The sequence below is a fragment of the Gracilinanus agilis genome, chromosome 2 (genome assembly GCF_016433145.1).
Source record: "Gracilinanus agilis isolate LMUSP501 chromosome 2, AgileGrace, whole genome shotgun sequence".
NCBI classification, from domain to species: domain Eukaryota; kingdom Metazoa; phylum Chordata; class Mammalia; order Didelphimorphia; family Didelphidae; genus Gracilinanus; species Gracilinanus agilis.
In genome coordinates, this window is record NC_058131.1 from 644,022,387 (window position 1) to 644,034,388 (window position 12,002).

The 12,002-nt window shown below is 36.0% G+C and overlaps 1 protein-coding gene across 1 annotated transcript in view; it reads left to right on the top strand.

Moving 5' to 3' along the window:
• SLC35G1 (solute carrier family 35 member G1) overlaps positions 1–8,293 on the top strand; it is a 33,572-nt gene extending 25,279 nt beyond the window's left edge. Inside the window, exons 2-3 of the mRNA XM_044660201.1 lie at positions 3,808–3,988; positions 7,522–8,293. Of these exons, the coding sequence (XP_044516136.1) occupies positions 3,808–3,988; positions 7,522–8,293 (953 nt within the window). The remainder of the gene's footprint in view (positions 1–3,807; positions 3,989–7,521) is intronic.
• Positions 8,294–12,002: the final 3,709 nt, after the last annotated feature.

The following is a 12,002-nucleotide window of genomic DNA, read 5'->3' on the forward strand; positions in this document are numbered from 1 at the left end:
ATCTTGGAATCAATACTGTGTATTAGTTCCAAGGCAGAAGAGTGGTAAGAGCTAGGCAATGGGGGTCAAGTGACTTGCCCAGGATCACATAGCTAGGAAGTGTCTGAGGTCAAATTTGAACTCAGAACCTCCTGTCTCTGGGCCTGGCTCTCAATCCACTGAGCCACCCAGCTGCCCCCTCCAATAGTCATTCTTAATAATAACATTTGGTAGGTTTATTGAAACTATGCAAGTTGAAGCTCCTTGGTGTAGGAATAAAAAAGGTTATTTTGGAAAACAAACCTTAGAAAGTAACATTTAAATGTCATTACCCTCTATAGTAAGTGTATTTTTACTCTGGCCATTTCTTTCCCACACATGGCCAACTTCTGTTCTTTCCATAAATCTTTTCAAAAAGTTTTATTTTAAAAAATTGATAACTTAATTTCTTTAACTTCTTTGTAAACTTGAGCATTATAATTATAGCTGAAGTTTATAGAGTTGCTTTGGCTTAACATCACTGTTGGCATTCATTATTTGGTTGGAAACATTTTTGATTTAGAAGAATATTCTTTCATATTCAAGTATAAACCCAGAACCACATTACAAGGCCACATGCTACTTTAGGTGATCTCCACTGCTGCTCCCATCTGTTATTGCCAATAATTGAAATGTGAATGTCGTCCGGCAAGGCTGTTCATTCAACCCCTTCTGACTCAAGGCACTCAAGGTCTTCCAAAACTTTTTCCAGACCACTTTTCCAGACTTGCTTTTATTCATAATTCGTTTTTCCAAATTCAGTTTATTAATTAAATTACCCTATGGAAAGTACTCTGTTAAGGGTTCAAGGAGATACAGAAATACTTGGGGCTCCAGTCCATCTGTCTTTGTCTCAGCCTTTGCCAAATATTTTGTCATCATTCAGTTGGTTCTAACTCTTCATGACTCTCTTTGGGAGTTTTCTTGGCAAAGATGCAACAGTAGTTTGCCATTTCATTATCCAGGTTACTTTACAGGTGAGGAAACTGAGGCAAACAGGGTTACATGACTTTCCCCAAATTGCACAGCTAGTAGATGTCTCAGGTTGGTTTTGAACTTGGGTGCCACCTGACAGCGCTTTTCTAAAGACCTACCTCAAGTCCTTCCACCTTTGTGAAGTTTTCTCTCTCTATTCTAGTTCACAGGAGTTTCTTCACAACGAACTCAGATGCTTTGTAGCCAGTTATTTGCTCCAGTAGTCCTCTAGTGGTTTAATGGACCTCTAATCTTCCCAGCCAGATTCGAAGCAGCTTCAGAGAGGAGTGAAAAGATGAAATGGTGCAAATTCATATCTGCCAGTTTGAATAGGATTAAATCTTCATCCACTATCCCGATATAACCAGTCCCATCCACTCCCCATTTAACTTAGCATTGTCCTGTTCCCCTTGACCCATTTTAATATAATTATATTAAATCCATGTGTGTATAATTACAGCTAAAATGTACTACTTAAGTTAAAAGAATCTCTTAAGTTAAAATATGAAGAAAGTATAATAAAATTAGGCATAAATGACTAACTATGGAATTACAGAAAAGAGAAACATTTCTATCCTAGAATTGTGTTTTTTTCTTTTTTTTCCTGTTCTAGTCCAGGAGTTCAGGCTCCATGGATATTTTTCTTTAAAAAGAAACTATTTTTTTTGGACCTGAGTTATGAAATTTCAGAAATGTAATTTCTAAATCCTAACCACAACGGAGATATGTATTTCACACCACTTAATTTGCAACAGTTTTTGAAAATTTCATTCTTCTGGGATGAAATATGTCTAGTTCTTGTTTTCATACCCAATATAAACTAGGGGATTTGGGCTACATGCATGAATGACTCCCAAGTTTAAATTAGCCAATTTGTGCACACAGGTTTCTATTAAATGAGCAGTGCCCATCTTAAATACAAATAATAAGTTTTTAGAAATATCCTTGGAAAGGTTGCTCCCATGATCATACATACTTTCAGTCTGTGAATTACCTCACTTGTTTTTTTTTTGTTTTGTTTTGTTTTACTAAAACCCTTATCTTCCATCTTGGAGTCAGAACTATCTATTGGCTCCGAGGCAGAAGGTAAGGGCTAGGCAATGGGGGTTAAGTGACTTGTCCAAGATCATATAGCTGAGAAGTGTCTGAGGCCAGATTTGAACATAGGACTTACTGCCTCTAGACCTGGTTCTCAATCCACCAAGCCACCCAGCTGCCCCCGTGACCTCACTTATAAAAAAGGTAATGGACCTCAAAAGTTGAAATCTATATAAAAGCTATTTTGTCCTTAGAATTATAGTGACTTATATATTTATACAAATAGAGGGAGGCAGCTAGGTGACTCAGTGGATAGAGAGCCAGATGGGAGATGCTGACTTCAAATCTGGCCTCAGACACTTCCTAGCTGGGTGACCCTGGGCAAGTCACTTAACCCCCATGGCCTACTCCTTACTGATCTTCTGCCTGGGAACTAATACTCAGTATTGATTTTAAGACAGAAAATAAGGGTTAAAAAACAAAACAAGTAAAACAGTTTAAAAAAAATTTTTTTAACAAGGAACTAGCAACATCCTTAAACTTTAAGTGTTTAGTGGCTAACCCTGTACATTCCTGTTCTGAACATTATAATTCTAGTTTGCAAAGCTTGCCACGTGGTTGGTCTTCCACCCCTAACTTGGAGGATTGTATGGACTTTTCTAAGGGTTGTTTCTGATATAACTAAAGTGCCACCAAGACAGCTGCCCTTGGAAATCTAGATGATTTTATTGTCGTTCGGTTTAAAAGTTTGTGGTCTCTAACATTCTGTCTTATGCTGGGCCTGATTTACTTGTGCCACAGATTACACTATCACCAAGGAGGAGACCCTTGTCTGTTGCTCCCCAAGCCTTTCCTAGGACAATAAGGGACATTGAGATTTACAGTTGAGCTCGAAGCCTCATCGACAGAATCCTAAAATCATAGATTTAGAGCTGATGGCTGAGAGGGAACCAAGACAGGTGATACAGGTAGAAAGTGGCAGAGAAAGGATTCAAACTCAGGTCTTCTGACTCCAAGGCTAGCATACTTCAGAGGATAAAAGGCCAAATCCCACTTAAATAAAAATGAAATAGTTGTGCACTTATGGGAAAGGCATTACAATTAGCTTTGTGGGAATTACAAAGAAGTATAAGATGATCCTTCTTGAACTCAAGGAATTTACTGTCTACGGGGAGAGATAAGATCAGGACACATGAAAAGCTAAATTTACTCTTTCAGGATAACCATAGAAAGCATCTGTATTTATTAGCTAATGCTGCCTCCTAGTGTTGCTAATGTGATGCCTTGCCTTGCATAAAATACTTTATTGAAATAACATTTTTGTTCTAACACATGAATAGTTAGAGAATACTTCTTATTTGGCATCCATAATAAAACACATGTTTTCAGATGGGCTACTTCAGTTTTCCCCTGTCTCTTTAGCAAAGCATTTTTCGGGTTTTTCCTAACATGTTGGCAGAGAGTTTCTGAGTTTTGTATATAGACAATGGGAGGATTGATGGTATTTCTGTAACTCTAAAACATGGCTATGTATAAAGATCAGACGTGGAAAAAAAATGGATGCTTGGGACCAAACTTCCTTTGTAAATTGACAAGTGAAAAGCTGATTTAATTCTGGTGAATGGATGGCTTTAAAAGTAAAGTTTGTGAATTCATTTTCTTTTTTGAATACTATGGGATTTCCCCAAAATTTCTAACTGAAGTTAACCATTTGTAACTAACGAAGTACTTATGGAAACAAATAAACTAACTGGAATTTAATCTTTTTTTTTTCAGAAGCTAAGAAGAAAGCTTCCTGCCCTGGACTTGGCTTGTTTTATACATTATTGTCTGCCTTCCTTTTCTCAGTGGCTTCTTTATTAGTAAAAAAAATACAAGATATGCATTCAGCAGAAATTAGTGCATTTCGATGTATATTCCAAATGTTATTCGTTCTTCCTTGCTTAATACACCAAAAGTAAGTATTACTTTAGCTGTAAAATGAGGGGTTTGATCATTTTTCATAGGTTGTCCACAGTTAATCTAAATCTAAAATTTGTTCAGGCTATAGAATCTTCATTGACCCTGTTAACATTGCTCAGTAACCCAGATGTCACTGTTTCTATCCATGACCAGCTTTCCCTGCGTCTCCTATCAATAAAATAGTTATGCCTGTAGGAGATTTCCCAGCCTCACCTCCTGTATAAGTCTAAAGGAGATACAGTGCAAACTTTTTATTTTTTCATGGGCTGGGAGAAGGGAACAAACATTTTATGAATCTGCTGTGTGCTTTACAACAGTTATCTCCTTTGATGCTTACAAGAACCTTGTGAGGGGCTGTTGTTATCCTCATTTTACAGTGGGGGAAACTGAGGCAGCAAGGCTAAGTAACCTGCCCAGGGTCACCCCATTTGTAAGTATCTGAGGCTGGATTTGAACTTGGGTCTTCTTGACTCCGGGCCCAGCGTTCTATCCACAACACCTTGTCAGAAATGCACCTGTACACGGTTTGAAAGGACAAGATGCTCCCAAGTAATTGCTTCATTCATTCTCACACCAATCCACATTACTTTTCTTATTTGCTGTGTTATGTTACTATTGACAGCTGAGTCTTTTCTAAGCAGCAGAGGTTTCATTTTATTATTGTTATTATTATTATTTTAATGATTATATCATAGAATAATAAAATATTAAAAGAATATAGCAATATAATGATGTATTATTCATTATGATATAATAATATAATAATAATTTGTATGTAGCACACACAAAAGTATTTATTTAATAGGTTATTTGTCTGTGTATGTGGGGAAAAGAGAAATATTGTTTTCTCTGTCCCTCCCAACCTGCTCTCACACTGCTCCTCTGCTCTCTCCTGTGTTAGGGTAGGAGACTGTAACCCTCTAAATCTCACCAAAATGCCTTTGAGGGAAGGAAAGGATGAGCTTAGAATTCCTTGAGTTGTCAGGGGGGCAAGGATAGGCGGCTATCAAGCTGGAAAGAAAGAAAATCCTAAATGTAAACTGTATTTTTCAATTACTTAAAAATAATTCCCCTCTCACCGACACATTCACAGAATCCTGCATTATGGTATATAAGGCCTGAGAGGTCGGCGAAGTCATCTTCCTACCCCATGAAGAAGGGATTTTCTCTATAATACTCTGACCACCGGTCATCGGAACCTTACCATCACACAAGAGATCCATTTTTTAAGACTTTTACTTAAAGTAGTTTTTCATGCCAGACATTAAGGAATGAATGAAAGAAATATATAGATCAAGATTCCAGTTAATTTTGTCACTCAATGTCATATAAAAATTGTGAGGCTTGCTTTTTTTTTTTTAGTCAAAAGGAATGAAAAATAAAAATATATATATGGGTGTCCCAAAAGTCTTTGTGCCATTTTAAGCCAAGTTACTAGAGTTTTTCTCTGCATTAAGACTTTTGGGACATCTTTTAAAGATGATAGCCCACTCAGAATCTGACACAGTTACCTTTGATATACTTATCTCTCCCTCTCTAAAGCCCCAGTTTTTAAAAAAAGAAAATGCAAAAATAAATCACTGGCTGTTTATGTCAGTGAGAGGAGGGTCTGTGGAATGCTATTCTATCAAAATTTTATTTTAGGCTTTCTTTTCAGTTTCTTTAAAGGCATCATCCAATCCTCTTAACTGCTTGTGTGTGTCCAAGATTTTGTTAAGAATGATGTGCTCCTCTTGCAGTGCTAATAATGCCAGAGAGACACAAATAATCACTGTCTGGAATCCTGGAAGGGGATCTGGTCCTGCCACCAACCATCAGGTCTTTAATCTTGGAATTACTTATCAGTTAAGATGTCATGTTCCTCCAGGAGAGTCCATCAGTCAATACATGTTCATTAAGTGCTTGCTGCATAAGCATTTAAGATATCAGAACACACCAAAGATGGTCCCTGTCCTCGATGAGTTTGCAGTCTAATGTCAGCTTGGTTTGTCTTCTATATTTGTGTCCCTAGAGCACACAGAGGCACTTAATTATAATATTTTTGTTTAGTATATCAACATTTCTTGGTTGTGATGATCATAGTCACTCTTCAACTCCTTTATATGGCAAAAGAGTTTTCCAGACTACGCAGTTTGATTTTTCTTTTTCTCCACTTTCTTTACATTTATTTGCTTCTTTTTTTGAAGAGGGGATAGTAGTTTTCTTTTTTGTTTTTTTTTTTCTTTTAATAATAATTTTCCTACTTTTGTTAAATTTCTTTGCTTCTTTTTTTTTGGCTGGGGATAGTATTTTCTTTTCTTTTTCTTTATTTTAATAACAATTTTTCTACTTTCTATACATTTATTTGCTTCTTTTTTTTTGATTAGGGATAGTATTTTTCCTTTTTTCCTTTCTTTTATTTTAGTAACAAATTTCCTACTTTTATTACATTTATTTGCTTCTTTTTGGTTGGGGATAGTATTTTTCTTGTCTTTTTCTTTATTTTAATGACAAATTTCCTACTTTCATTACATTTATTTGCTTCTCCTTTTTTTTTGGCCAGGAATAGTATTTTTCTTGACTTTTTCCTTTATTTTATTTTAATAACAAATTTCCACATAAATTTTCCAGAGTTATAGGATTCATGTTGTCTCGCTCCCTTCTTCCCTTCCCCCTTCTTGGAGTTGACAAGAAATTCAGTCTGGGTTATTATATATGTATTATCAAGCAAAACATATTTCCATATTACTCATTTTTGTAAAGTAAATAATCTTATAAAACTAAAACCCCAAGTCATATATCCCAATAGTCAAATGATGAATCATCTGTTTTGTCTGCATTTCTACTCCCACAGTTCTTTCTCTGGAGGTGGAGAGCACTCTTTGCCATAAATCCCTCAGAATTGTCCTGGATCATTGCATTGCTGATAGTAGCAAAATCTATCACACTTCATCATTCCACAATATTGTAGTTATGTGTACAATGTTCTCCTGGTTCTGCTTATTTCACTCTGCATCAGTTCTTTCAGAAATCATTCTTTCCATTCATTATTCCTTAGAGCACAATAGTATTCCATCACTCTCACCTACCACAATTTGTTCAGTCATTCCTCAACTAAGGGACGGAAATCTCTTTAGTTTCCAATTCTTTGTCACCCCAAAAAGCACAGCTCTAAATATTTTTGTACAAACAGGTCCTTTCCCATTTTTTAAAAATCTTTCTGTGATACAGACCTAGTAGTAGTATCCCTAGATCAAAAGGTATATGCAGTCTGATTTTTTAAAATTTATTTATTCATTTTGCAGTTTGACTTAAAAGCAACAACTGGTCAGATGATTCTGGCCAAAAAAATTTACTTCTTCAATCCTTTTCCATTCTCTCTGCCTCCTATTTTCTGTCATATTAGCATCTCTGGGATGCCACCTCCTCCCCAGACACCCCTCCAGTTAATAATCCACATTATCCATTAGTGAGTTTTTGCAGGATCGCCAAAATCCACAAATCAACACTAAGGAAATATAACACGCTTCTCTTTATTTTAATTTACAGAACAGGATTTTTGGGACCAAAAGGCAAGCGCATTTTCCTTTTCCTCAGGGGAGTCTTTGGTGCCACAGCGATGATCCTTCTCTACTACGCTTTCCAGTTAATGCCCATTGCCGATGCCACGGTGATCACCTTCACCAGTCCGGTTTTTACTTCCTTGTTTGCTTGGATATATCTCAAGGAAAAATACAGTCTGTGGGACGTTGTCTTCACTCTCTTCGCCATTGCTGGAGTGGTCCTCATCGCCAGACCGACATTTCTGTTTGGCTCCAGCACGGAAGGGATGGAAGAAAGCCATTCCTACCACTACCGAGGAGTGCTGGCCGCCTTGGCAGGGGCCATGTGTGTCGCCCTGACCCTCGTGATTCTAAGAAAGGTGGGGAAGTCGGTGCACTACCTGCTGAACATCTGGTACTACGTAGTGATCGGACTCCTGGAATCCATCGTCATCCTCTGCGTCCTGAACGAGTGGCGTTTGCCCCACTGTGGCCTGGACAGGCTGTTTTTGATACTCATCGGACTTTTCGGCTTGGGGGGCCAGATTTTTCTCACTAAAGCGGTTCAGATAGAAAAAGCGGGGCCCGTGGCCCTCATGAAAACAATGGACGTGGTTTTTGCTTTCATACTTCAGATTATTTTCCTGAATAAAATACCGACGTGGTGGACAGTGGGTGGTGCCCTTTGCGTGGTGGCCAGCAGTGCTGGAGCTGTCATTCGCAAGTGGTGTCACAGTTTGCAAACCGGTCATCACAGCAAAAATAGATTTACCAGGTAGAACTTGATCCCGATCACCAAATCAAAGTATAATTTTTGAAAACAGCATATGTTTTTGATAGTTTAAAATGACTTGGCTACTTGGCCTTAGAAATAAGTTTCCTAGGGATAATTATTCTTTCTCCCTGGTATTATTAATTTTATCAGAAGCAAAGATTTTGATTTAAGTTGTTTTTTTTTCACGACAAACAAAAAAAGGACATGTATGGTGCCTTTTTTTAAAAGTATCATTATTGTGAACACTGGATGGGAGAGGGAATTAAGAATATTTTGAGCAACATCAGATTAGCATTATATGAACTAAGTAAATAAGTATTTACTTTTAGATATGTTTGGCATACTAGGCAGAATTCTCGATTTTTGAATTTCTTGATTTTTTTCAGTAGTGCAAATCCATTTTTTTTTTAGACCAAAGCCAAGATCTAAAAAGTGCCTTTCCATGCCAATAGTAGAATTTAAAGGTGTCACATTTTTTTAAAGGCAAAAAATCCTTGTCAAATTTGGCCAAATGTTTAAGTAGCCACAATAATTATAGCTACAGTCTATAATTTTAATTTTCTCTCATTATTATGTAAAACTGAATTCAACTTTTGTTGTTTATGGTCTTATTTCAGTTTTTCAATTCATTATGGAGCAAGATGTGGTGGTATATTTTAGCCACATTTACAGCCCAACGTGGTTTCTTTCACAGAAGAAGTAGTTTTCTATAAATCTGTTTTAGATTCATCAAGCAATATCAAGTGGAACTCTCTCAGGATTTTAGGTAACTTTTAAAATTACTTTTTATAGTAACCTCTAAACCAAGAACATGGCTTAGAGAACTTTGGTATACTTTTCAAAGCCAACTTTTCTAAGCAACATTAATCATCTTAATTTGTTAGAAAAGTAGACTTTTTTTTCCTATGGAATTGGAATGTGGTTTCTTATTTTTTTAATGTCAAGACCTTTTATCATTATCTTCATGGCGCCTTGAATGGAAAAAATAAATATTTCACTGCACATAAAAATGATGGACAAATAATTGCTGATATATTATTTTATGTTATGTGTGTAAGTCCATTCAAGTTAAATGGTACTTTTATATGATGGGTTGAAGTAAAACATTTCATATGTAGCATTCTGTCAAGCCAGAGTTTACCATGCATTCAAATGGAAGAAGCTATAATATTCAGAAAACCATTTGGTAGTTTACTTGCTAAATAACTTAAAATAAGATAAATTGATTTGAGCGTGAAAGACCTGGTTTTTGTTATTCATAATTGATGACCTGACCAGGTTACTTCACTGTGGACTTTCCATTTCCTTAGCTTAGGATGAAGAGCTTCTGGCTGAAAATGCCACGAAAGTAGGCAATACAAATAAGCTCTGTGTGGGTCCTAAGCATCTCTCCAATGCATAGATGATAACATTTAATTCCCTCACTACCTCAAATTAACTTTTCTGTTTTCATAACCCTTGAGCTAGGAATAATATAGCTTCTTTTTCCATTTGTTGCTCATTTATTCTGAAGTACAAGGATTTTAGGTATTATATCCTGGTGCCTTTATGAGAATTTATTTTTCTTTCTAGAAATAATTATGAGAATACATTTTTCCCCTCTCAGTCCTTCCTAAGAATTATGAATGATGATTAAACAGAGATTAATTTTTGCCTCTATAACTTACCTGGTCCATAGTATGATAATTGAAATGTTTGCAGAAATGTCATTTCCTAACTGCTTCTGAAATCGTAGAATGTTAGAACTAGAAGGAATTTCAGAAATGATCAAATTTTCTCAAAGTGTAATTTGGGGACCCTGGTAGGAGTCAGCAAGGTCAAAATTAATCACATAATAATACTAAGATGTTTTAATTTCTAAAATGATAATATCAGCAGAGATAAGAGGCCCTCAGTAATTTAGGAGAAAAGAGTCCTGAGACCAAAAAATCTGAGAATTTACTGACCTGTTTTTCCCCGTCTTGTTCCCCATCCCCTGAGAGAAGATTTGACTTGCCCCCAGATCTTTTACCCATCCTATTTTACCTCTTCCAATACTGTGATGAAGCAAGGTAAGTAAACTACTCTATCCTCTACCCAAAGGTGAATTAACTCTCCTAGGGAATGCACTGATAAATATCTTATCCTATACAGGGTTCCCTAAAGCTAAGTCACTTTTAATTCACGCAAGGAAATTTGATTTCATCAGTGCCATTTAATCAGTAGGAGACCATGATGAAAGATCACTGCCTCTCCAGACTTTGGCTTCAGCCCTCCATCCTTTGAACTCTGAAAAACTTACTTTAGTTTGTGATATTTTTTTAAAGGGCTAATAATGTTTAAAATATGCAAAGGCCTATGTATTGTAACACTATTTTTGGCATGTGTATTTTACAGAGATTGTTTCTATTTCTTGAAAAATAAAATATTTTCAGATGTTTTTATTTCATAAACACTAATAAAAATAAATATTAAGAATAACCACGCTTTCTTTTTCATGAAATAACATGCCTGATTTTTTAACCATAAACCCCAGATGGAAAATAGTTGATTAATCGATCCTATGGTACATTTCTCATTTTCTTTCTTCCCAAGCATATTTCACTGCTTCTGTGATTTCCTCAATGTGGGTTGTAGGTTTTGTAACCCCTCTATTACTTGGTAGATGATCTTTGTGAGTTGCTGTGGCTGGAATGATTCATTACCCCAACAGCAGCCAATGTTCTGGAGCTAAGCCAATGCTCAGACCTGTAAGAGAGTTTGTAGTCTGATGGAGAAATGGAAGATTGTGCTCCACAACACACCAAGGAATTCGAGTAGGATATTGGTCAAGGTTTTCTGAGCATAGATGATGTAAAACTTTAAGTAGCACATTTAATACATATTTTGTGCACTTCTAAACAAAATATTTCAGAAAATAAAGAAATGATTTGCTATTTCCATAAAAATTTAACATCAATCCAAACAAAAGACCAGCACATAAAAATAATTCTTTATCATTAAAACTTTTTCTTACTATAAAAATTATTTTTTTCAATATACGAAAAGGTGCTATGAGCTTGATTAAGAAAAAGAGCCATATAAACACTTGAAAATTATTTTTAAATTTTCTGAAAACTAGCATTTGCTCAGTTTCCCCTTATTAGATTTTCTTTCTTCCCCAAATTTGAGGTAATACTCAAACTATCTTTAAAAATAACAAAAGTAATAATCACTCAATAATCTTCACCAGAAAATAACTGATTTTTCAAGAAGCAGTAATCTGATCAGGAAGACTTGGGGGAGGGGGGGGAAAAGTTTGAATGGAGTATGAAGGGTTTTGTTAAATATGAGTTTCTTTGATAAATTCATCTACTCTTTTAATTAGCATTTTCAGTATGTTGGTTTTCAAATAGTTATCTCTATCTCTGCCCTTTGTCTCCATCTCTAATTACCTCTTGTGTATCACCTAGCTGTAGCATCCCAAATATAATATCTTTTACAAGGTGGGTTACCTATATACTACCCAAATTTTAAGTTTGTGGCTGGCTTTTTTTTTAAAAACCATCTGTATCATTTCTAAAACAGCAAAGCAGCAAGAGCTAGACAATCAGGGTTAAGTGACTTGCCCAGAATCATACAATTAGGAAGTATCTCAGGTCAATTTTGAACCCAAGACCGCCTATCTTCAGGTCTGGCTCTCCACTGAGCCACCTGACTGCCCCATAGCTAGCTTTTGATGACCCATGAAGCCA